At 31.9% G+C, this 25798-nt stretch overlaps 5 protein-coding genes and 2 long non-coding RNA genes across 15 annotated transcripts; 2 read left to right on the top strand and 5 right to left on the bottom strand.

Annotated features, from left to right (window-relative positions):
- Nucleotides 1–693: 693 nt before the first annotated feature.
- On the bottom strand, nt 694–5645 carry LOC128391597 (uncharacterized). 9 transcript variants are annotated; one of them, XR_008325831.1, is made up of 7 exons: nt 5458–5597; nt 4867–5393; nt 3893–4181; nt 3547–3700; nt 2712–3445; nt 2231–2405; nt 694–2095 (listed from the first exon to the last, which is right to left on the bottom strand). It is a non-coding gene; the product is annotated as an uncharacterized LOC128391597 (long non-coding RNA). The 9 variants fall into 9 exon arrangements; XR_008325833.1 differs by lacking the exon at nt 2231–2405 and having other exon boundaries at nt 695–2095; XR_008325834.1 differs by lacking the exons at nt 694–2095; nt 2231–2405 and adding an exon at nt 2532–2549.
- A 125-nt stretch (nt 5646–5770) lies between these two features.
- On the top strand, nt 5771–8312 carry LOC128391595 (transcription factor kayak-like). The gene is made up of 3 exons (XM_053351509.1): nt 5771–5910; nt 6585–6974; nt 7242–8312. The coding sequence occupies exons 2-3, from the start codon at nt 6663–6665 to the stop codon at nt 7482–7484; spliced, it is 555 nt and encodes a 184-aa protein (XP_053207484.1). The 5' UTR covers nt 5771–5910; nt 6585–6662; the 3' UTR covers nt 7485–8312.
- A 1000-nt stretch (nt 8313–9312) lies between these two features.
- LOC128391596 (eukaryotic translation elongation factor 2-like) lies at nt 9313–13314 on the bottom strand. The gene is made up of 4 exons (XM_053351510.1): nt 13162–13314; nt 11696–12996; nt 10885–11605; nt 9313–10018 (listed from the first exon to the last, which is right to left on the bottom strand). The coding sequence occupies exons 1-4, from the start codon at nt 13162–13164 to the stop codon at nt 9509–9511; spliced, it is 2535 nt and encodes an 844-aa protein (XP_053207485.1). The 5' UTR covers nt 13165–13314; the 3' UTR covers nt 9313–9508.
- Nucleotides 13315–16631: 3317 nt separating this feature from the next.
- On the bottom strand, nt 16632–18350 carry LOC128391593 (uncharacterized). The gene is made up of 2 exons (XM_053351508.1): nt 18216–18350; nt 16632–18024 (listed from the first exon to the last, which is right to left on the bottom strand). The coding sequence occupies exon 2, from the start codon at nt 17998–18000 to the stop codon at nt 16642–16644; it is 1359 nt and encodes a 452-aa protein (XP_053207483.1). The 5' UTR covers nt 18001–18024; nt 18216–18350; the 3' UTR covers nt 16632–16641.
- A 976-nt stretch (nt 18351–19326) lies between these two features.
- On the top strand, nt 19327–20047 carry LOC128391184 (uncharacterized; the record flags this gene model as incomplete). The annotated part of the gene is made up of 4 exons (XM_053351032.1): nt 19327–19474; nt 19540–19644; nt 19709–19798; nt 19869–20047. Coding segments are annotated over 4 exons (495 nt in total), but the record flags the coding sequence as incomplete, so codon positions are not given.
- Nucleotides 20048–20208: 161 nt separating this feature from the next.
- Nucleotides 20209–21950, bottom strand: LOC128391592 (uncharacterized). The gene is made up of 2 exons (XM_053351507.1): nt 20794–21950; nt 20209–20740 (listed from the first exon to the last, which is right to left on the bottom strand). Exons 1-2 carry the CDS (start codon nt 21813–21815, stop codon nt 20209–20211), a joined length of 1554 nt encoding a protein of 517 aa, XP_053207482.1. The 5' UTR covers nt 21816–21950.
- Nucleotides 21951–25018: 3068 nt separating this feature from the next.
- On the bottom strand, nt 25019–25654 carry LOC128391426 (uncharacterized). The gene is made up of 2 exons (XR_008325787.1): nt 25493–25654; nt 25019–25273 (listed from the first exon to the last, which is right to left on the bottom strand). It is a non-coding gene; the product is annotated as an uncharacterized LOC128391426 (long non-coding RNA).
- Between the last annotated feature and the right edge of the window lie 144 nt (nt 25655–25798).

The raw sequence follows: 25798 nt of genomic DNA, 5'->3' as shown, positions 1-25798 counted from the left end.
TCAAATTGTAATCATCAGACAATTAGTTAATCAATCAGATCTATTGATATTATGATATTATTATTATTATATTCATCTAGTTATGATATGTTGCTGGGAGTTTTTTTTATCATTCACACACAATCAATTATATAATTGTTGTTGTTGATTTAATTTTCCGTTTGTAATTGTAATTGTGACTTTGAATATTTTTATTTTTATTTAGTTAATCATAAGAATCAAATTTTCAATAAAAATAATTTGCAAATTTAGTTGAGTTGAGATTTGATTGCTTAAAGCAATGAACGTGTTGTTGTATGATTAACTTTGTTATTATTATTATTGTATCACAGAAAATGATTAAGGTGATAATCTGGATCACAATTAATTTGAATAATCAGAAATCGTGATAAATTGTATTGTGATTAACATTTGATTCAGATCAATTACCTTAAAGCTATTCATCTAATAATCATTTCAACTAATGATTTACTTAATTAACAAGAAATAAACTAATCATGTATCAGCAAAACAAGTGATTATTTCAGATTAATGAGTTGATTTATAATTAATTTTAAACAATTAACTCAATCCATCCAAATATCATATAATACATTTTTTTTATTGATTATTTATTGGAAAATTAAATTCATCTAATACTATGGAACAGTTAATTTAATTTGATTGATTGCTGTGTTGAGGTTGATTGAATCAAATTATATTCAGTAATTTGAAATAATTTATTAATTTGTTAATTGTAAAATGATATTAATAGTTAATCTTAATTGGATGTTATCCTTTTGAGTTTAATACACAAATCGCATTAAGTGTTACAATGTTGATTAAGCTTTAAATAAGATTAACAATTTAGAGGGTGTAATATGATCACTTGATGATTATAATCAGATGCTGATCAAGATGATCAAGATGATGATGGGATGATGAGTGGATGAGGGATGATGAGATGAGTATTTGCCTTAAAGATACAACAAAACTCATTGAATGATCACAATTTAATAATTCCAATATTGAATTCATGTATCAAACTGATAATATTTAATATCGATCATCATATTGATCAGTTGATTTGGTTATCGTTAATTAGTTTGAATAAGAAAAATTTAACAATTTGAAATTTGAAGAGGTAATTTAGTTACTAATTGTTAATCATTAGGTTTTTTTTTCATAGGGTTGACGATTAATTGTTGAATTATCAAAGTTAATTAATACCGTTAATCATTTGAATTGTTAATTTGTGTAGTGTTGAATTGATTCAGATTGAAATTGCTTAAGGGTAATTTAAAATCATTGAACTATTTTTTTTTACCAATCAAGTTGATTATGATTAGTATGCTGGTAAATTAATGACAACTTGATTAAGTTAATCTGTTAATGATGATTATTTTGATTATCAATTCAATTTGAATGATTAACATTCAAGATTCTGGTTAATTTATATGATGAACAAAAATGATTAGTTGATTTAATCACTTTCCTTTTTGTTATTATTCCTTATTCAATGATTAATCTGATTCCTGGTGATTAACTCATCTCTTTTTATAACTGTTGTGTTACTTTTATCATATTTAACAATAAAGTTGATACAATTACGTCAATAGTTAAATCAACTAACGGGAAGAACCAATTCCCTGGACAATTAAAGGAAAGATAATCTAAATCAAAGATTAGATTAATTTCACTGGGGACGCAATGAGATTGCAATTCTCAGTTGATTTAGTTAAATACAGTTAACGGTAAAGTTAAATTATTATCATTTCATTTTCTCTGTGTTAATCATTCTTACTAAACTAATAACTGCGAATAGTAAAATGATCTGAATTATTATTATTACTGCTCAAGATAAGTAATTAAATTGAATGTTAATCATAATAATCGTCATAACAATCGTAATGATTGTCCGAAAATCAGCAAATTAAATTGTCAACGCAAAGAAATCAACATTGATTGGCATTATCACCATAATCAGGATATAAACTTGATCACAATTAATTTACTTCTTCCTGATTGCTGTTGATTATTTTTTCCATTAGAACTTCAGATTTCCTTAATTGTTGGTTAATTTTGACTATTTCCTTTGGTTCTTCATATCTTGAGTCTAGATTATAATTGGAAAAGAAAACGAAAAAGTTAAATTAAAATTGATTGTTGAAACAATTAAGAATTATGATCAACAGAGGGAAAAAGGTTAATTATAATTGGAAGGCAATTTAATAGATGTTAATTTTTTTACCTTTTCATTTAAATATTAACAATTTAAATTGTTGATTTTAATTCCTTTTCTTTTACAAGATTTTCATTAAATCCTCAACATGATGAGATAAATAATTACATCATTTTTTTTTGTTAATCATCATCAGAATTAAATTGAAAGGGTTGAATTAAACTGTAAGGTAAATGATGATTAACTTTGATAGGAAAAAAAATGATAAAATGTAAAGTAACAATTAATGATAATGTTAATTAACTTTACCGAGAAACTTTCAATTAACTTTTGTCTATGTCATATTTTGATTTGACAAAATTGTTTGTTAACAATTAAAATGTTCAACCTTTAATGTTAATTATAAACATAAAGGGAAAGATTATAAAAAAGAAAGAGAAACAATTAATTAATTGTTAAGGTTCAGAAATCAAAGGTAATCAACTCATCAGGTAATAATAATGAGAGTTGATTACTAGTGATTAATGATCATAATTGTTATAATAATTACGGTGGATTGGATGAAATTAAATTCATTGGCTAATGAATGAATTCACATTCATAGTAAATTCAATGAGTTTTATAATGTGAACAGGTAAACATTTTGATTACTGTACAATCGGGGATAGTTAACAGGGCAACTAATTAATATCATAAAGATTATTTTAATCATGATATTAAATGGAAATTAAATGAATCCATTGTAATGAGGTTTTACTTTCAACCTAAAAGTAAAAAAGATGAAGAAAATCAAAGTTCAATTATATCTATCATAGTATCATCATTGAATCATCTTCTCATGGGATTTATTCAATGATCAATTTATCATTATCATCATTATCGTCATCATCATAATCATGCTTATTATCACCTTATCAAGATACCTTAATGATCAATATCAGAACCGTTAACGAGTATAAATAGATGAAAATAAAAAAATAAGAGGAAAAAGTTAACCTCATCATTAAATTGATGAAACTTTTTTGTCCCTTCGCTTCTGGTGTTGGTTTTATGTTTGTTTAAATGATGATTATGGTTGAATCAACTGTGATTTGATGATGAAAAGAGTCCGTAAGTTAATTGAAAATGTCCGTTTTAAAGCCATTTTACATCTTTCGATGATATTAAGGTTTAATTCCCTGAAGAGGATGAGGTGAAGGAAGAGAATCTTCAAAGTTCCATATCCTTTGGAACGTCAACAATAATGGTTATGAAATATCTCCTTGGATTATGGCTTTTTTAAGGCTATAGGAAGAGAGAGAGACAGAGAGAGACAGAGAGATGATGATGATGATGATGATGATAATTTGCTTCACTTGGTTGATCAATGGAAATGGGATTTCAACCTGATATACTTTGAACGAGGTTTCAACCAAAACTTGAAGATCCACCAAAATATCAAAGGGATGAAAATGTAATGAATCTCACAGGATTTTTCCCTCGCTCTTTTTTTTATAAATTTTGTTTTATATTTATGGTCCTTATTATGATGAATATAGCCTATTATCGAAAAGAGAAAAAGATGACAAATAAAAGAAAAACTTTAGTTAGAAATGAGTACTAAGGTAGAGAGAGAGAGATAGTGAGAGAAAGCAAAGGGTGGATGAAGAGAGGGAGAAGAGGAAGTGATAGAAATCAGTTTTACTCTTTTATGTTTTTTTTTCCAACAGAAACTGTTAATTTTTCTCTTACTATTACTATTATTGCCTCGATACGAACGAAGGTCACTCAGTGTAACGGAACAAATCCTTTCCTTCCTTCACAATCCATAATAACGGCTCGTATCGTGTGTGGTGTACATACAGATCAGAGTAATGATAATCATTTATAATCATAATAAAAAAATTCTGATTCCTCTTTATCATTCTCATTCATTATCAATTGCTCGCTTTTCAATTTACATTATAACCATGGTTTTCTTAATGGTGTAGTTTCACTCTTCCTTTGGAAATCATCATCATTCTGATTTATTCTTGTTTCTCTGGATAATAAGGAAAAGAAAAGATAAAAAATATAATAGATTAGTAAAAAAAAGTTCCATGTAAATAAGTGAGTTTATTGCATGGTCACAATTTGTATATAACAAAACTAAATAATGTTTATATCATGATTATCGAGATCTAAATTAGCTCAATCAGCTATTAATCAGGAATCATAAAGTTGGTTAAATTGTAGCTATTTATAAAAAAGAGTATCAAAAAATTGGTTATGATGTTAGTTAAGTTATCATAATATTGTCAACAATTGTCATCATTATCATAATCACAATGGAAAAGTTGATAAAATGATGAGGATGAAAAAAAACAGATGAAAAATGAATTAATACTTTTTTCTGATTGTAATGTAAATGAGAGCGAGTTAGTTAGATGATTAGTATTTGATTACGATAATTTAGGTTATAATAGAAGAGAGATAATCAAATTGAGAGATGAGAGATTAATGAGTTATAGGGAAAATGTTATCATGTAAAGAGAAACAATTGACTGAATTATAATTGTTTCTTTTTACATGGGATGGAATTTTTATCTGATTTCTTTATCTTCTTCTTCTTCGTCAATCTGATATTCTATTTGTTGCTCATTCATTGAATTTCGCTTCTTCTTCCTGTATAATGATCTCTCTTACCTATAAGATATTATTCATAACAAGTTGTAGTTTTTTTTTACCTTTTCACTTTCTTATCCTTATCCATGGTTCATTCATATTGTTGGTATCACATCTTTGCCAATGATATTATTTTTATGATGATCATGATGATGGACTAACTCGAGGCAACCATTTTCTCTTGCATAATGTACATGTAATATACACACACACACACTATCTTCCAGTAGCACAATTAGGATAAAGACATAACCTCCAAAATGTATATTGTAGCAAATATAATATTCAAATGATATATTCTACTTGTTTGCCTTGAGTAAAGATGAAAATTTGATAAGGTCCAGTGGATCAGCAGGAAGTAAAATTGAGAGAAATAGAAAAGTCAAGGATCAGTAATAGAAATAGAAAAATGCAAATGATACTTGTTTACATTTCTATTCCATTGGTCATCAGCTCGTTTGTCCAGTTTTTTCTTCTTCGATTTCCTCCAACAGCAAACGATTAGAAACATCAGATGATTAGGATTAGAGAAGAAGAATAAAAAAGTGAAGAAAAGGCCACTAATTAATCCATTTTGAGTTGGAATTTTCTAGAAATGAAGAGAATTAGATTTTCAAATTTAGAATAGAATTTATCTTTAAGATGATTTGTACTTTTTTCCTTATTATGGTTAACTCTTTGGTAATTGATATTCTTACTTTTCAAACAATTAGCATGATGATGATGACGAATTGAGGACAGTGATGATGTAAAATTGGACAAGAATAGAAACGGAATAGAAAGAGAATTAAAATGTAATTTGCTTGAAGGCGAATACAAGAAAGAAACACCAGCGAAATGCTAATCCCTTAGGCCTTGAGAATCGAGGAGAAAAAGACAAGGAGAGAGAAAGAATTGTCACTTGTTCTTCATCATTTCTCATCATCACTTGTCGTGATTTAAGGTAGAGATAATTGTCCTTTGTTGATTACCAAAAAATGAAACAAAAATCAAAATTAACGTTGTGAAACCAAAACCAAAACCAAAAAAACAGAAAAAAAATAAATTGTTTGTTGTGTTTACATTAATCACTTTCAATTATTGACCAATCACAATCTTCACTAAACGTAAGTAAACCTCAAGTTAATTGTCCAATTCTTTAATTAGAATCCAGTTAATTAGTTAACCTTGTTCTCAATAAAAGTAATTAAACTGTTCTGTCAGGAGATTGTCAAGAGTTGAAGAAAATTTTGTTCGACCTTCAGTGGAAAAGGCTATTCAATTTTGGCGCTTTTTCTATTAGAATGAGTCATCGGTGGATTTTCATCTCTGAGCAACAAGAGTTCAGTTTGTTTTCTGTTGACTTTTTGTTGGAAGGCAAAGGAAAAGCCTTTTAATTGTGATCAAAGGTTAATTGTTAAGCCTCATTAATGAACAATTTTTTTCTATTTTTAATCATCTGTTTATAATGTTAATTATTCGTCTCTGAAAGAAATTATTCTTTTTTATATCTACATCATTCTGGTTGTTTTTTCTTTTCATTATTTCTTTGTGTTTGTTTTTATCTTCGCTTTTGAACCATTCATTTAATCAACAATATAATTGAATGAATTTAACCTTTTCAATAAGACGAATTTTTTTCCTTTTTGTTTTTTTCTTTTATTCTGTTGTTTTTCTTTCTTGTTTTTCTTTTTCATTTTTGGTTATTTTTTCTTTTCTAAACTGTTGTTATAACAGAAATAACAACTAAAATATTATTAATCAATAAGAGAACATTTTTTTTTCTTCCTTTTTAAAAAAGCAACAAGTGATTAAATCTAAAGGTATATTCGGTACTTTTTAATATTCTCATCTGGTTAATTTCCTTCTTTTGTTAACCATGAGTGTGGCACGAAGACTTGATCTTAGTAATTTATCTCTACCCTTGGCCAATTCAAGTGTATCCACGATCACAACACCGACCTTAACACCAACTACGTTACGTTTAATTGATGATGTTCTTAGTGCTCCTCATTCAGAACCCATGGAACATCAATATCAAGCTGGTTTCATGCCTCCGACCATCACTCCATCCATAACCTCAGACAGTGATTCTCAATTTGACAGCGATGATCTTTCCAGAGGTGCATCACCTAATTTATCGGCTACACCAGGAAACAATGGCTCAAGTGGAGTTAATCTCAAAGATAAGGTAAATGTTTCCTTTTTCACTTTCACCCAATTTGGTTTCTCTATTTTTTCAACCGTTTACAGTTAGATGAATTGTTTATTTCTATTCCATCTCTCCATTTAAAGTTGGTTGGATTGACAGTTGGGAAAATGTTTTGCTTTTTGCTCTTCATCTATTTCAGTTTCCCTTTTTTTCCTTATTTACACTTTTCCTTTTCTAACCTCGTGCTTGTAAAACAACAAACAACTGTTATTAATTTGTTTTCTTTTACTATATTTACATATTTAGACTCCTGCTAACGATGAAGAACGTAAACGGATCCGAAGGGAGAGAAATAAACAAGCAGCAGCTCGATGTAGACAACGTCGAATTGAATACACGAACAAATTGGCTCGAGAAACCGAGGAATTAGAAATTGGAAACAATGAACTTCGACAAACACTTCAATCTCTCATTCAGCAAAAGGCTCAGATCGAGGCCACTCTTAAAACGCATAGTCAACGATGTCGACAATCAACAATCTCATCATAATACATTCAAAGAGACACGAATATGCTAAAAACAACAACAATCAAATATTTTCTCCTTGAGGTTTTTATGCCATTTACACAGAAGCTCAATTTCATGAAACAATAACCATAACCATCATCATCATCAACCCTTGTTTTCATCACTTTTAATGAACCCTTTTACCGGCCCACACATCATGTAACATGGGAATCGCTCCAGCCAAATAACCTCTAACGCATATTCATATATTTTTGTGATTATCAGCCTTAGATGGATGAGATCACCTATGCAAATACAAGACAAACAAAATATACTGACTAACAAAGGCAGTAGATCAAAGGGTGAGAAGAGACAAAAAAGATAGAAATTGAAAATTTTCTATCAAATCGACAGAAAAATATTCGCCTTGAGAAAACAAAATATTTATTTTCTATGTACATATTACTATTTTAACGTAATTACCTCTTTTTCCCCCTTAAATCTTGTATCTTTCATCCATCAAGGTCATTCATTATTCTCTCTCTCTTTCGTTCATTTCTTCTCTTGTATTTTTTTCTCTCTCTCTCTCTCTTTCTCCTTTCCTTCCACCAACATAAATATTTCTTTAAGATTTTGCTTTGTTGAAAACATGAAATTCTTAAACTAATCATCATCTCCACAATTTTCACACAATTGCCAAAATCGCCAATCTAATCAATTTGGTTCTAAATCGAACCAGAGCCAAACGTCCTTTCGCTCTCTTTTCTCTCCTTCTCCCATAATATTGAGCCCAGTGTCTTTTCTTAATTCTTTCAAAAGCAATATTTTTCGCTAATACAAATCATTTAATAAACTGTGTCTCTAATTTTACCTTCGATTAAAGATCTGTAAACTTTAATTTCGCATCAAATTAAATGTGTTGTTTTTCTTTAATTAGAAATGAGATGTCGCTCTCATCGCAGAATTTAAATCAACCAATAAAATCGAGAGAAGAAAATGACTCATACCAACTTTTCCGAACTTGAAAGAGAACATCAGATCTAATTGATTCTCTTTAATTCTTAATTAATTTCTATAATCTATTAACTGTTCAACTGTTTTCATCTAATTCTCAAGTTTCTATTTTGTCAAACTCTCAGCAATTTCCTTTTCTCTAGTGATAACAATCCGTAATTCGATTACATAATTAGTTTTACCTTTTGTGCTCTCGGCACAAAGGTCTTCACTCTCGGTGTCACATAGTTACCTGGTCGCCATTTTTAATTTCTTTGTTCAAATTCCTCGTTTGTTTGTGTTAAAATCTTCTGATTGTTTTGTTCCAATTTGCCAGGCATTTGCTCAGCTTTCAACTGACGTTCTCAAAATGTCAAAGACAGTTAAAGAAATGGACCAAGAGAAACTGAAAATACGTCGAGAAAAGAATAAAATGGCTGCGGCAAAATGCAGGTTCATTAAACTTAAGTACATCGATAATTTACTCAATGAGACTAGTGAATTGGAAAAAAAGAACAATCATTTGCGAAACATTTTAAAATCTCTTTCAGTTCAACTAAAAGTTTTAAGGAAAGATCTTTTCATGGATTCAAATCGCTGTTAGTATAACAAATTGTTATTAACAATTTCTCTTAAAACTCCAAGTCTCTCCAACCCGAAACTCAAATAACTCAAGTATAAATACAATGTATTTACAATTTCCCCGAAAAAGTTAAATGAACCCGATTGATCTTTATAAAAATCTAATTCAACAATAAATGAAACGTTGTTTTTGTTAAAATTTTCTTAAATCATTATTTCTAAAATTGAATAATCAATTATAATCCCTGCAAAAAGATGAAAATGTGTTAATGAGTTAAAAAAATCAACAAGTTGGTTAGGGTTTTGTTTCCTTTAAAATATTGTAATCAATTTAGTTGCTTATTACAATATGTATAGCGATAGTAAATTCAAGACGAAGACCATTTGTCGTCCTTTTGATTTTTTTTTGTTTCTTTAAATTATCAGTAATGTTAATTTCTTATTTTTTTTTTATACTTGAAATTGAATTAATTTAAATTCAAGGAGCATAATTAAAGTTTATCCAAATAAGATTCAAGATCGGGTAAAGATTCTTTAAGACCCTTTCGTTTACGAGTATCCATAACAATAGTGTAAGGTCGGGATTTTCCGTCCAATGGGTCACCAGGTAAGATTTGCCAATGGTCAAATACACATTGTGGGAATGCTTGACCTCCAGTGTTTGATCTTAAATCAGCAGTGAAACCGAATGATTCGTTTACGGGAAGGTGAGCCTTGACAACGAACATGGGAGTACCGGGTACTTGAGCTTCTTCGAAGACAACACCTCGACGTCTGTTGAGTACACTGTAAATACCACCGACAGCAGATTCGGGACATTGGATCTCAACAAGGTAGACGGGCTCCAAAAGTCTTGGGGCAGCGGTCAACATACAAGCGAAAAGACAACGACGAGCAGTGGGAATGATTTGTCCACCACCACGATGAATAGCGTCAGCATGAAGAGTAACATCATAAATATTGAATCGAACTCCTCGCATGTTTTCATCACAGAGAACAGACTAAAGAAAAAAAGAAAAAAAGAAATTGATTAGTCATAAAATTCAGATCGAAATTAAAGATTAATCTCTCACCTCTTTTGAAGCCCATTGGAAACCTGCAACAACACTATCTTTGATTTCGTTAAGATATTGGACTCCCTTGGTAACATCAACAAGAAGATTTGGTCCAGTACCTTCGGGTCCGAATGACCAAATTTTTCTGGCCTCAGTTGCGTCCCATTCATATTTCTCTACTAGATAACGAGCTCGAGCTTTGAAATCGTCTTTGTTGGAAACATCACCTTTGTCAATATCCTCTGGTAATCCATCGGGCATTGGGACAGCCTTCATGAAGAGACGATTGTGCTTGTTGGGAGACTTTGAAAGACACATGATTGAAGATTCCTCGCTAACAGTTTCCCGATAAGAGACAACAGGGTCAGAAGTTTTAATTGGAATCTGAGCGTGATCTTCTTCTAAATCTTTTAAGCAAATTTCAAGATGCAATTCACCAGCACCGGCAACAATGTGTTCACCTGATTCTTCAATGATACATTGTACCATAGGATCTGATTTGGCCAATCGTTTAAGACCTTCAACCAATTTTGGCAAGTCAGCAGCATTTTTGGGTTCAACGGCAACACGCACAACAGGGCTGACTGAAAATTTCATGACTTTCATGTTGTGAGCATCTTTAAAGGTGGAAATGGTACCGGTTTTAACCAAGTACTGGTCAACACCAACCAAACCACAAATGTTACCAGAGGGAACATTTTCAATTGGTTCAACGGCACGACCCATCATAAGAACAGTTCTAAGCGAAAAAAAGAAAAAAAGAAATTGATTAGTCATAAAATTCAGATCGAAATTAAAGATTAATCTCTCACCTCTTTTGAAGCCCATTGGAAACCTGCAACAACACTATCTTTGATTTCGTTAAGATATTGGACTCCCTTGGTAACATCAACAAGAAGATTTGGTCCAGTACCTTCGGGTCCGAATGACCAAATTTTTCTGGCCTCAGTTGCGTCCCATTCATATTTCTCTACTAGATAACGAGCTCGAGCTTTGAAATCGTCTTTGTTGGAAACATCACCTTTGTCAATATCCTCTGGTAATCCATCGGGCATTGGGACAGCCTTCATGAAGAGACGATTGTGCTTGTTGGGAGACTTTGAAAGACACATGATTGAAGATTCCTCGCTAACAGTTTCCCGATAAGAGACAACAGGGTCAGAAGTTTTAATTGGAATCTGAGCGTGATCTTCTTCTAAATCTTTTAAGCAAATTTCAAGATGCAATTCACCAGCACCGGCAACAATGTGTTCACCTGATTCTTCAATGATACATTGTACCATAGGATCTGATTTGGCCAATCGTTTAAGACCTTCAACCAATTTTGGCAAGTCAGCAGCATTTTTGGGTTCAACAGCAACACGCACAACAGGGCTGACTGAAAATTTCATGACTTTCATGTTGTGAGCATCTTTAAAGGTGGAAATGGTACCGGTTTTAACCAAGTACTGGTCAACACCAACCAAACCACAAATGTTACCAGAGGGAACATTTTCAATTGGTTCAACGGCACGACCCATCATAAGAACAGTTCTAAGCGAAAAAAAAAGAAAAAAATTAACCAATTAAGGAGTGGTAAAATGGAATAAATTTTAAAAAAAATGGAACAAGTTAATGACATACCTTTGAATTGCTTTTTCAACTAAATCTTCCTTTTTACCAGGAACATAATTTGGCCCCATAATTCTGACTTTTTGACCAGAAGCAACAATACCAGAGAAAACACGACCGAAGGCATAGAAACGACCTTTGTCAGAAGTTGGTACCATCTTAGAGATGTACATCATTAATGGACCATTAGGGTCACAGGATTTAATGGCAACAGCAGCCTCATCATCATGAGGACCTTCGTAAAGCATTTCCATACGATACTTTTGAGCAGTTACAGGTGATGGCAAATGAATGGCTATCATTTGAAGTAAAGCATCACCAGCAGGAAGCCAAGTTCGCATTACGACCTTCAATAAATTCTTACCATCTTTTTCTTTGTCGTCACCTTTGAGGACAACGTTCAATTTTTCTAAGAGTTTAGTAATCTCTTCTTTCTTGAAGTCCATGATGGCTTTGAAAACTTTGTAAATTGGATCCAAAACGAAGTTACAGAAACCACGACCATAACCAGCTTCTTGTTTGGTTGACCATTTTTTGGTTTGTCCATTGTAGAAGTTTTCACCCCAGAATTTTTTCATCAAACGAGCTGGATCAGTCTTGAACTTTTCGGCGTAAATTTCAGCAAACTGTTTAAGAGTGAAAGCCCAACCATGTAAACCAGAACCAAAACCAACACTACCTTTAGATGGGTCAACTTTGATGTCACCCATTGGACCGGCATCATCAGCATAAGTGGCAATGATGACGTTGACGTTTTCAACGATACGGGTGAACTTTTGGTAAAGATCTTCCATGTCCAATTGAAGGGTCAATAAGGCCAAGTCAACTTTGTTCATGAAAAGAACGGGCTTAATTCGTTCAGCAATAGCTTGTCGTAAGACAGTTTCGGTCTGGACACAGACACCAGAAACACAGTCAACGACGACCAAAGCACCATCAGTAACACGAAGAGCAGCAGTAACTTCAGAAGAAAAGTCAACGTGACCGGGAGAGTCGATAAGATTGATCAAGAAACCTTTAACCTCCTTGTCTCGTTGAGATTCCTCAGTGATGTAAGTTAAATCAGCATCGGAAAGCTCAAAGTACATAGAGATAGCAGTAGACTTGATAGTAATACACCTTTCTTGTTCATCCTTTCTAGTATCAGTGAATCTCATCTCACCAGCCTTACTACCAGCAATGATACCAGCCTTAGTAACAAGAGAGTCAGTTAAAGTAGATTTACCGTGATCAACGTGAGCAATAACCGACATGTTTCGGATGCTCCGTTTACGGTTCATCATTTCACGAATTTCATCTACAGTGAAGTTAACCTAAAGAGTCAAAGGTAAAATAGGGGAGAGGGTCACCAACAAACAAAGAAAATACCAATGCGGGGGGGGAGAGAAGAGCAGAAAGAAGAGAAAGAGAATGTTAAGAGCCAATGAGACAAGATAAAAGAAGAAATGTCAACGCAATAGAAATAAATGACCACTTACCATTTTGGTTGTTGATAATTGACGACAATCAAAATATAAGAAAAAACAAGAGAACAAGTAAGGACAAAATCCACTTCAATATTAAACCACAAAGAAAGAGAACGAAAGTCTACACGTCTTCAATGGAAAGGGATGGAAGTTTGAATACCAAAAGCAAGACTTTTAAAGATAAATTTATTCGTAAGAACCTGTTTTATACAGAGTTACTTTCCGTTTCCGGACAGTAACTAGGGGCAACACTTAAGCACCCCTACAGGAAAGGCTTTGGCCGCCTTTTATAAAAGTATAGAAATTAATTTGTCTTGAACAGATTTGTGAAATTTTCTCAGGTCGATTTGAGGAATAGGTGGTGTTTTTTGTAGTTTACATTCAATTAGAAGATGAATAATTTTGCTTTCCCTGGTAATACATTGGTCTCTAATTCGAACACATCCTTTTATCAGCCATAAAAGATATTTGATACCAGCGAAAGAGGGCAGTTGCCAAAGCGAAGGGTTTAAATGAATAACGAACGAGTTTTGACTTCGCATCATGAAGATAAAGAATTTCTTGAGAGCCATTTCCACCTTCTTCTTTTGCATATTCCTCGTAGTCCAGAATAGTAAATCCATCCGCTCATTGGGTCTCCTCCTGTTTCTTTCAATAGACGGTCCTTCAATCCAATTCCATTCATGTTCGTAAAACTTCATAATTCTTTTCACCTCCATCCAACTATTTGCTCTACAAATGTCCGTCGGTATTACAAAAGTCGTTTTAATATCTGATCCTATTTGTGAAACAACACTGAAAAGAACATTAATCATAGCAATATACTTGTTTGCCGAATTGTCACCAACAAATTCAACCAATTCATCATTAAGTAATGCACCAACCCTACCCCCACTTAGCTTAACAAGTTCGATAACATTTTGATTCAAAGACGAACTTCTCTTCTTCTCCATTACAAACTCGGGTATCATGTTTTTAATCCGAATATCACTCAAAAGGAAAAGTTTGACCAACGGATGTTGATAATCTTCATTATCCAAGAGATTCATGATGAGCATCTTAAGATGTGTAAACCAAGGGTTCACAATACCTTTCAGGTAGAATTGAGACCATTTCCCAAGTCCCTTAGTGCCGGTAAGAGGCTGAAAGTACTCATTGGTATAATTGATCATCTGAATCAACCTTTTTTCCATATCAAACAGGTTACCCCCTTCAATTACTAGGTTATCAGCCGTGATGTTTCCCAAAGAGGAGCCAATGAAAGCGTTCAACAGTTCTCTCTGAATCCGAATGTTGAGCTTTTGGACCAGTGTTATGTTGGGTTTTAACAAATCACACGATTTTTTTAGGTATTCATCTAGTAAAAAATGATTAATAGTATTCTTTAGTTTAAAACCAAGAAAACTCATTCCAGTTTCAACCTTCAACGGCACTTCTTTTAATGCTCTGGACACTTCATTTCTCTGAGTTTGTATGACTGTTTTTTTCATGTTAAGGCTTAGTCCCTTTTCCGAAAAAAGTTTTATAATCCATTGAAGCAAATCAGCTAATTCATTAATCTTCTCGATCGATAAAACCAACACAATATCATCGGCATAGCTCACTAATCTAATTTTCTTGTTTATCTCAACTAACGTATCGTCGATTCCAAGAATAAATGTTAATGGTCCACAACTTGATCCCGCTGGAGTACCTTTATCTGGCATATAAAAGGTTTTCTTCTCAAATTTAATTTTGCACCATCTATTTTCACAGAAACACTTTAGCATCTTAACCGTGTCCTCATCCATAATATTCTCGATTTTTTTATAAACAGCACCCATGTCAATATTTTCAAAGGCTTTGGTCAAGTCTAATTTGATCAAAATGTCATCCCGATTAATTAATTTTTCTAATGCCGCAGCGGCTTGTATACGACCAGTTTTCTCCTGGTAAGCAAACTGCGGGGCTTCAATGAGTATTGGTAAAAGAATTTGTAGCCTATTAGCGATTATTTTATCCACAATTTTTAAGATGTGATTCTGGAGTTTGATCATCCTAATTGAGACATTATCAGGTTTAATCAGCATCGAAACTCCCGAGACTTTCAGAAAGTCAGGAATGTAATTATTGATAAACATCTGATTTATCAGGCAAGTAACAAGTTCACCATTTTCTTTCATCATTATCTCCCACTGTCTGATGTTGTAAAAATCAGCACATCCTGAACTCGAAGGTTTCATGTTCTTAATCATTTCCAATTCATTCAAGGTAAGCGGATGACCTTCACTTGTATCACAATTGCTTTTATTTTTAAGTTTCGAGAATTTAAACTGCCTTAAGGTGATCATAACCTGTTCTCTCACCAGTGGATTATTCTTAGCAATTTGTTCAATCTGAGGTTTTATCTGTTTATTCAGAATGAATGAATTTATCATTTTCCATCTCTTCACCGAGTCCTTGGTATTTTGAATGATTTTGATTGGATTGAATTTCGATAATTTGTGTCTAATTATCTCTCTACTCCTTGGATCTTTCCTCTTCTTTAAATTGGTCAATCTCCGACTGTAATGATGTATTTTAGTCCAATGTCCATTAGAAAAAGGTAGATTGATAATCTTTCTGGAAACCAGATCTATTTGGTCCTTGATATCAAAGGTATTCAAATCTGTTTTTACTTTGATATGATAATGTCTTATTTTGTGTATTTGTTTATACGAAGTCTTCTCCTTTGGAAGATTGATTGTTAATGAAGACTCAATTAGGCGATGATCAGAATTCGGAATTGTTACCAGTTCAACCTCTGCAGTCCAGTGTTCGCTAATTAACACCACATCAATATAACCCAATGACGTTTTTTGATCACCAATACTAGTTCGTGTGAAATTTTTAACAAGAGGTGCGATTGCTGATTTCAAATGACCAATTCTGTATCTGACAAACATATCGAACCAGGACGATTTATTATTCTTATTAATTATCTGCCTCGGAGTCCAAAGAAGAGAATGAATATTCAGATCTCCCATAACTAGTAGAGGGTCTTGGATTTTTTCCAGCCGACTAATAAGATTAAAGGCATGCGTTTTAATGGCCTTATTTGGATGAAAGTAGACATTAAAAAGATTTAGACGAGTGCCCCCAACTTCAATGACTACATGAATAATACTTTTCATCGAAATGTCCAAATTAATGAGAGTAATTTTTCTTGGTAACCTCATTACCGTGTGACCATTTACAAAAAGTTTCGTGTCTTCAATTGTCCTGAGAGCTTTAAGGTTAACCTCTTGTAACATCAGAATTTTTTCCGGGTCAGATATCATCATATCTAAAGTGGCTTGTTCATTCTTTGCGCAATTAAGTTGTACGAACTTGAATTCAAACGTTTTTATTTCACAAGAATAATTGTGCTCATTCAGAGGCTGTTACAGAATTTAGATATAAGGAAAGAAAAGAAAAGTATTAAATTCATGTAATAAAAGAAACAAATAGTTCCATTGAAATTAAGCATTCAGATTATTCTATTTTTCCTGCCATCACCCAATCATATGTGTAATTGATGTACTGAAGTTCATATGACATCTTATTTTGAAATACTTCACATGAAGGATCATTAAATTGATGTCCATTTCGCATACAAGATTTACATTTGTACAGTTTTTTGTCACCCTTTATCTTACACTTTCCAATATGACCTAAGCTGCAATACCTACAGTAGATCTGTTGACTGCAGTTAATATGTCCGTAAGACAGGCAGTTATGACAGATTTTGATCCCAAAACAATCTGAGACTTGAAAGGTTTTGTATCCGATCAAAAGTTTTCCCTTTCTTCTGTAGATTAACTCTCTTATTATTGGTGAAACTTCTAATATGAGTGTCATACCATTCTTACGATTGGATCTGTGAACAATCTTCATTAACGTTTCCTCATTAAGATTAAACTTATTTTTTCTGACAATTCTCTCTATTATTTCTTCATCTTTAAGAGTAGTTAAGCTGTCAATGTTTATGATTCTCAGACAAGGATTTCGAAGTGTTGGAACCTTAACTGTCCATCCATCCTGATATTTCTCAGCATAACGACAAAAAATGTCTCTGTTGTGAGTATTCTTGAAAATAATTTTCACAAATTTGTTTGTTGTTGTGATTTCCTCGATCTCTCCAAAATCAGAGTCTTCAACCTCAAGGATACCCTTTACATGTTCTAACATCAGATCAACTTCCTCAATTTTTTCAATCTTCTCGATAAGTACAATTGGCTTTGGCGCAAGGTGATCAACTTTAAACCATCCTTCAGGAACTTCATCTTCCTCTTTATATCTCTTCGAGATTACCTTTGATTTCTTGGCTTTACTGAGATTATAATCATCAACTGTAACTCCAACGACATCAACATCAAAGTTTATCTCTTCCAATTCCGATTGTACAGCCTCTGGTTCAATCTCTGAGTCCGTGATTCCATCAGTTGTAACTTCTTCTGTGTTGTCACTACCATTGCTGACAAGATCAACTTGATGAACTCTAGTCCTTTTATTTGGTGTTGTGAGAAGTGAATTACTTGATCTCTTTTTACCAATAAATTGAGAGAGAGTCTGTTGATTAGCAGGAACCTGATTTTTTTGCTTTTGTGGAGTTTTCTTAGGTGTTTTTCTAAGGTTAACCTTATCTCCAAAGAACTTAATTATTTGATTAGCTGCCACGATGTCTTCAGGTGACCAAGTTGAGACTTCCTTTTCATCTTGTAATTGACAGTTGATCTTAACAATGGCTTCATTTAAATTTTTCTCCGACATTTTATTTACCAAGTTTTCATATGTGATATTGGAGGTGATGGCCGTTCCAATTTCTTTAATTAATTGGGTTGTTTCCGTCATATTTTTACCTTTTCTCTTTAATTCCTAAGAAAATGTAAGTAAAAAATATTAGTTTATAATTCTGAATATTTGAAATTCTGAGTATTTGAAATTCTGAGTATTTGAAATTCTGAGTATTTGTATTTAGAGTGTTTGTTTTTCAACAAATGCTCATTCACTTTGTGTTATCATTTTGAACATTTCAGTGTTGAGATTAAAAGTGAATTTCGACTTACCCAATATATCAATCGACGGCTCTGAAATCACTCTATCAGATATATATTAATTTATCACTTAATCAAGAAGGAAAAACAGGTAATTAATTAATTTTTAATCACTTAATTTCACTTAACCTGAACAAGAAGAATTTGATTAACATCCGTTTCCTTTGAGTTACTATTGGAAACTTAAACTCCCTCAAGAGGCGAAAACTTTAACCGGTAAATTTGAAAAAGAAAAGAAAAATAAAATTGATTAATGGATTTGGGGGAAAATTAAACGAAAAGTTTTCATTAAATTTTCAGTCTTATTGATTGATTAGTTTAATCTTCTAATCATCAGCAAATGAAACATCGAAAAGTTTTAAATGAAGTTACATTATTTCGAAGATAATTGTTCAACCAACTAATCATGTTTGAGAAATTGAAAAACTTAACTAAAGTTAATCAACATTACTTATGTGGTTTCCCAATGTACAATAAAGTAACAAAATTTTTTTCGAATGAGCTATATCATTAGAAATTACGATTGCTATGTTTTTCGAGTGATAAATGACTATTCTCGTTAGATTTCATGTCATTGACAAATTTCATGATGGAACAATTTAAGAATTGATAAACTTTTAACAGCTAAGTGAGTATTAGTCGACTGACATGTCAAGCTTTCGACTCAAGCAAGTGATCTATTTTATGATACCAATTTAATGAATGTGAGGAACAACAATTCTATCAGCTGCGAATCGACTTTCAGAGAATCGATTATGCTCTTTTCGGACATTATTTGCTTTCAATAAGTTGATTTGTGTGATTGTAACATTTTCTAATTGTCTTTAAGACATTGTTTCATTTTTTATTCTATTTTATCAATTTTATCAATTGCTCAATTCTAGATTAGTGTCAAGTGTGTGTGTTACGTTTGATTTGGTGTGAGATGCAAAACTAAGAACGAATACCAATTAAAGGCCCGGAGGGCTCTCAACCCATACATTAAACAAAAACTAGCAACCTCGGACTTCCAACGTTATCAGCACCAAAACCTATTAGTTCTGAGATTCTTACTTCACTTAAGTCAAATAAACAAAGATAAAAGAATTATCAATATTTACTTAAAAGTCTACAAATCGGTTAATTTGCACCAAACCATTTGAATTTAGAAAATAATTCAAAAGTGATTAATATCATATCTAAATCAAGTGGAGCTCAGGCTGATATTTGTGCTGAAGATGGACAAGTTATTGATTGTGGTTTGATTAAACTAAATGTATCTCTCACTCCAGGTAATTTAAGCTGATGATTGTTTACAGTTTGTGCTTAATTGATTTGATCATTTTCTGGTTGAAAGGTCATACCAATGGTTGTATGAGTTTAATTGATCACGATAATAAACGAGCCTTCACCGGAGATACTTTGTTCATTAGAGGTTGTGGTCGAACCGATTTTCAAGAAGGTATTTAATTGTTTGCTTTCATTGATTATCATTTAATCTAGTTAATTATCTGTCATTCATTTAGGATCATCATCCAAGCTTTATGATTCAGTTCACTCCAGGCTTTTTATATTACCTGATGATTATAATGTTTACCCTGCTCACAATTATAATGGTATGTAATTATTTTCTTATTGAATTGTTAATCATTCAGTCAATTGTTTTATTTTTAATCACAACTTTAGGTCAATTAACATCAACAATTGGAGAGGAAAAAAAGTTTAATCCAAGATTGAGTAAATCATGGGAAGAATTTATTCAAATTATGGAAAATCTTAATCTTGATTATCCAAAAATGATGGGTAAGCTAATTGAAGATTATTTTCTTACAATATAATTAACTTGATTTGATTCTTTGATGATTGATGATTGATAATCGATAATTGTCATTATTTATTGGTTATTGTTTCATATAAAGAAATTTTTGTAAGCTTGAAGCTGAATGACGGCTTCAAATAATATATTTCAAAAAAACGTGACTCAATTCTTTTCAAAACGTCTTAATATCTATGTTATCGGTCGCATTTATATTTTAGATTGAAGATGGAGTTTTGGTAGATTGATTGACGTTGATACCATTGCAATTAGATTTTTTTCTGTTTCGATCTGTGAATCGAAACGCCATTTTTCAAGCTGTTTATCGAATTCATAGATTTTTTTCGATGCTTTATCACAAACACTGAGCTTTCCATTGCTATTGAAAAGCTCCAAGCTTTGGAAATGTAAGCCGTCTTCATCAATAAACTTGAAAGTTTTTACAGTTTGATCTTTTGGACTCCTATAGAACAATTTAAATGTCGCGTCGAGTACATAAATTGTATCTTGAATCGTGCATGAATGTAATCGCGAAGAAGTGGATGGAGTAAGGAAGACACTTTTGTTTCTAATAGTTCCACAGCAAGCTATATTTGAGTTCTGAACAGAAAAACTTGGCCCATAGGGAATAAGAGTCAAAGCAGTGAAATGACTTCCAGAGTCAATGATGCATTCAGCTGATGTTAACACAATCTGCGTTCTTATATGCGCTGTGTTTCTTATATCCATGTAAAATATATCACTGTGGAATAATTTTATTAGAATTTCAATTACGCTTCGGTAGTTTTATCTTACCTCTGCATATCAGTATAATAATTCATCATATATTTTGATATTTGGCCATAATAAGAGCCCATTCCACCAAACATTCTGAGATGTATATATTTTTTATTCTCCCAATCCAATCGAATGCCTTTTCTACCGGAATCGTAAATAATATCGGTAATATATTCATTTATGAAAAGAGATGTTGAAAGTTCATTACATCTAACAAATTTAGCCAAGATCGACCAATATTTTGTCTTTGTTAGCATAAGAACTTCAACATTATTATTAAGTTCAAAAATGGCGAATGAACCATTTGATTTAATTGTTTTAGCGCAATCTTTTTTCAGGAACTCAGTTACTTTGGATACTATTGACATTTCCATAACCAAAGGATTAGCTTTTATTTTGCTCATCTCAAAAGCACTCAAGCGAGACCAGTGGATAAACTGAGACAAATTCGATAAAAGTAACTTTCGACCATTTAGATCTTGTCTTATCCATTGCATAATTACTTCGAATTTTTGATACTCTGAGTCAACAATGACATCCAATCTGTAAATATATTCAATAGTTTTAAGTGGAAAGTTGAGAAATGATGGAGTATTCGAAATTTTAAGAAAATGCCGTTTGATAAAACAATCGATTTTGGGTTTACTTATCAGGTTTAAATGACTGGAAGCACATTCATTTTCCAAGAGAGAATCAACAACAAAGGGTAAATGATCAATAGTGAAATATTGCGTGAAAAAGTTATGACACTGGATTTTAAGATTATCCATCATCAGGTAATCAGCAACGCTCATGGTTTTCAGAACGGTGTCAAACGAAAGGTGAGTATAGCCATTGATCACGGTATAGAGGATGTTTCTCAAAGCATCTTCATCCAAATCCAAATTCACATTCAACGTTTTAGACTCAGAATAATCATTTGAGAACATTTTTTCAAAATAAGGGATTTTAGAACATAAAAATTCCTTTGGTACTTTAAAAGATTGCGTTCGATTCGTAATCTCAATCTCCACGGAATCAACTCGTGTCAAATTAGCCATAGTTTGGACTAATAAAAAATCGACACTTCGAGTCCAAACTGAAAAACTCAGACACAATGAACAATAATATTAATGAGTGAAAAGGTCAACTTACTTTTAAAAAAATCTGAATAGATGAGATTTAAACGAGTTAAAAGTAATGAAATACATTGAGGCTACGTAAGCTTAAAATAAAAGGTGATAATTACCAGGTGATTATCAATTCATATCTTTGGTTAATAATACTATACGGTAGTTTACTAATTGTCACACTAATCCATTCGGTGGCTATGAATGAAAATATCATAAATTTAGTGTATGTACTAAATGCGCTTTTTCATGTTCAATCACTTACGATTTATCTCAGAGTAACAACCTTTGAGGTTTGAAATTTTCTGTTAAATTTCCAGTCGAGTCTAAATCTAAATCGAGTGGAGCTCAGTCTGATATAATTGCTAAAGATGGTCAATTAATTCAGTTAATCATTTACCATCTAGGATCATCGTCCAGTTGTCTCCAGGCTTTTTATATTACCTGATGATTATAATGTTAACCCAACTCATGATTGTAACAGTTATTACATTATTATTTTCTTATTGAATTGCTAATCACTCAATCAATTGATTTATTTTTAATCACAACTTTAGGTCAATTAACATCAACAATTGGAGAGGAAAAAAATTGCGGATTGAGTAAATCACGGGCTGAATTCATTCAAATTATGGAAAATCTCAATCTTGATTATCCAAAAATGATGAGTAAGCTACTTGATTGAGATGATTGAATATCAATCAGGTAAACGAGATCTTACCGTTAGTGATACCGACATGAGTCAATCTGTCAACATCTACAAATGTAAAGATTGTCTGGTTGTGATTAAAGGAAAGGTAAATTCAATCACCGTCGATTCTTGTACCAAACTTTCATTGGTATTTGATGACATCGTTTCCGTCGTAGAGTTTGTCAACTGTCAAAATATCCAAGCTCAGGTAAGAAAAATTAACAAATCTACCAACAAATAACCTGAGAACAAAAATGTAATTCAATATTTCTCCTCGTTTTCTCATCTTCTACCAGAGTATGGGCGCTGTACCAACTGTCAACAGTGAGAAGATCGATGTAGTCGATCAACATATTGAAAAAAATAGATTTTATATTACTAATTTAAAATTAGTAATTTTCCTCTTGATTTGACTCTCAAAGGTTGAAATTAGAGTATTTATTTTGCTATCACGCGATAATTCAAGTATAACTTCTTAATTCTTTACTTCCTAGAAAATCTAAGAATTAAGGGGATGTGAACTGTTTTAATTCGCATGTCGACCTGATTCTTAAGAAATAAATATTCAGTCTATGATAATGATCAAAAATCTATGGTAATCAATCGATAATTACTATCAGTTGATCATCATCATCATCTTGTTGATTAAAACATACACACAGACAAGTGACATGAAGATTAACAGAAAGTGTCATCGAATAAAAGTTTTAAATGATAATTTAAGTACGAACTGAATCGTCTTTTAACCCTTGTGATTAATGGTAACCCATGGAATTCAGTATATTAGAGCAGAACTATGTAGCCTTTGGCTTTAAAGTGATTTTTTCATTGAATAAAATCTCGCTAGATTGAGTTTTGTTTTTCATTTCTTTAATTGTGATGTGAAAATTATTGCATTGTAAGTAATGACTACAAATCAATTGGAGAGATATGCAAGAACATCAGTTAATCTGGACAATATTACTAATTTAAATCGACGACGATCACGACAATTGCTTAATCGTCATAATAACAAAAATCACAAAGACTTTAATATCTCTAATCGTCATCATCTGAAGGATTTGAATGATTGGAGACCAATAAGAGGTTCTTATGGTAATCGAGGCCGTGGTCGTTACATTGGAGTTGAAAGTAGACTTGGTCAACATTTAAATGGACTCAATTTGTTAAATCACCAAAAATCATCATTTTATCGTAACTCTTATCCAAGTGTAACGGGACTCGAAGTGACCGTAATGACTTCTGATTTTTTCTCACAAGTTAGATTACCTTATAGTGAAGTGATCGAAACGCTTAATTTATTTTTCCGTCCAAACATTAAAAATGATCAACAACTAGAATCAAATCGGTGAGTAAACTTCAAGTAGTATCTATTTATTGAAACTCTGTTCAAGACTCTCAGTACTTGAACCATAATTCTGGGAATGATTTCGGCAGAGTAACTGATAATAATCGATAGAATGAGATCTAAACGAAACTGCTAAAAATCAATGTAAAAGTTTAAAATTCTGATTCTCCTCAATTTTTTGTCAATCGATTACAAAAATGGCCGATATACTGTCTTTTTCTCATGTTATTAGTTTAATTGCTATTTAGATCTAAATTGCTAAAAAAATAAATGAATTTGTTTCATAAAACATCATGATAATCGCAGATTTTATCCTCAAATAATCTCGCTATTCAGTTGATCAGCGATTTGTGACTCTGATAATTGGATAAGGATTCTTGATGGATTATAATTTTACTTTCATTTTAATCTCATTTGATTATATTTATAATTTGATACAAAGAAATTATTCTGAAAAGTCTTAGAAATTGATTGATTTCTAATTTTCTCAATACAATATTGTGTAAGTGAAGTTACAATGTGAACATTGAGATAATATATTTTTTGTCTAATAGATTGAGATTATATAATTGTTTGAGGATAAGAATTAAGTAGATGAATTGATACCATTGTGATCAATTTTTTTTCTGTTCTTATTTCAAATAAGAATTGCCAATCATTTTTAGATGAATTGTATTTATAAGCTTTTTTGGTGTCTTTATCACAAAGAATTAGATCATCATTGTGATTCAATAATTCCAAGTTTTCGAAGGATAATTTCTCATCGATAAATTTTAATGTTCGCATCTTTGGGTTAGACACATCGCACTCTTGAAAGTCAAGTGACTCATCACATTTGTAAATTGAATTGTTGATAATACAAGCGTGTGCCGATCGAGTCTCGGGGTCAGTTGAGAATAGGCTTTGGTCCATAACGGGAATTGCCCTTGGAAATACCCTTGAGGTAAATTATCATTTCAACGACGCTCGTTTCACCTGTTGAGTTTATCGGGTTCAAGGGTTATCCATTTTCTTTCAAATTAACATTTCATTTCAAATCAACAAAATTAGATTAAAGAAACATTCTCAATGGTTCATCACCGAACATGTAAGATATTTAAACTTTATCTCCTTCCAATCTAAACGAATACCTTTGGTCCCAAAACCATAACGCTATCGGTGGTACTGTCATTGGTTATTAGATTGATATAGAGATCATTTTTCAAAGTGAATTCACCAAAATTGATCGAACGATTCAATTACATGATTTCATGAGGTCAGCGAAAAGATCAGCTGATGGTGGTGAAGGAGTCCCCCAACAGAACGAGCACCAGGACCTGTTGGTCAGCTGGAGAAAAAATGGTTTCTCTTCTATGCAAATCAAACAAAAAAGAGAAAAATGCATCAATTTCGATGAAAAATAAAACAAGAAACACAAAATTAATCAAAAGAAATTAACAATAAAAAGAGAAAATAAAATAAATCCATTCGATATAAAACAAATTCTTCTCTTCAAGAAATAAAAATACGATGATAATCAGAGAGAAAGAATAGAAAACAATACAAAGAATAAGCAAAGATCGAACTTACCAAAATCCATCTTGGGACAACACACACACACACTTGATACTAATTTAGAATTGAGCAATTGATAAAATTGATAAAATAGAATAAAAAATAGATCAATTTCTTAAAGACAATTAAAAAATGTTACAATCACACCAAGCAACTGATTCTCAATGAACATTCAACATAAACAACGCCCGTAAAGAGAATAATCGATTATAAGATAATCGATTCTCAGCTGATTCTTTAATCTTATCGTCACTTTTTTCATTCTCGCCACTTTACTCATCATTTAACTCTAATTCAGTTACATTTAATTACTTTATTTTC

This window comes from Panonychus citri, unplaced genomic scaffold (assembly GCF_014898815.1).
Source record: "Panonychus citri isolate SS breed McGregor unplaced genomic scaffold, ASM1489881v1 Contig00134, whole genome shotgun sequence".
NCBI lineage: Eukaryota > Metazoa > Arthropoda > Arachnida > Trombidiformes > Tetranychidae > Panonychus > Panonychus citri.
This window is presented reverse-complemented; position numbering and strand designations above follow the sequence as displayed.

Coding starts and splice junctions, on each gene's coding strand:
- LOC128391592 (XM_053351507.1), bottom strand. CDS start 21,815: ATGGCTAATTTGACACGAGTTGATTCCGTGGAGATTGAGATTACGAAT. Junction 20,741..20,793: donor TATTATACTGATATGCAGAG/GTAAGATAAAAC, acceptor ATTATTCCACAG/TGATATATTTTACATGGATA.
- LOC128391595 (XM_053351509.1), top strand. CDS start 6,663: ATGAGTGTGGCACGAAGACTTGATCTTAGTAATTTATCTCTACCCTTG. Junction 6,975..7,241: donor GAGTTAATCTCAAAGATAAG/GTAAATGTTTCC, acceptor TTACATATTTAG/ACTCCTGCTAACGATGAAGA.
- LOC128391593 (XM_053351508.1), bottom strand. CDS start 18,000: ATGACGGAAACAACCCAATTAATTAAAGAAATTGGAACGGCCATCACC.
- LOC128391596 (XM_053351510.1), bottom strand. Junction 11,606..11,695: donor GTTGAAAAAGCAATTCAAAG/GTATGTCATTAA, acceptor TTTTTCGCTTAG/AACTGTTCTTATGATGGGTC. Junction 10,019..10,884: donor TCCAATGGGCTTCAAAAGAG/GTGAGAGATTAA, acceptor TTTTTTCTTTAG/TCTGTTCTCTGTGATGAAAA.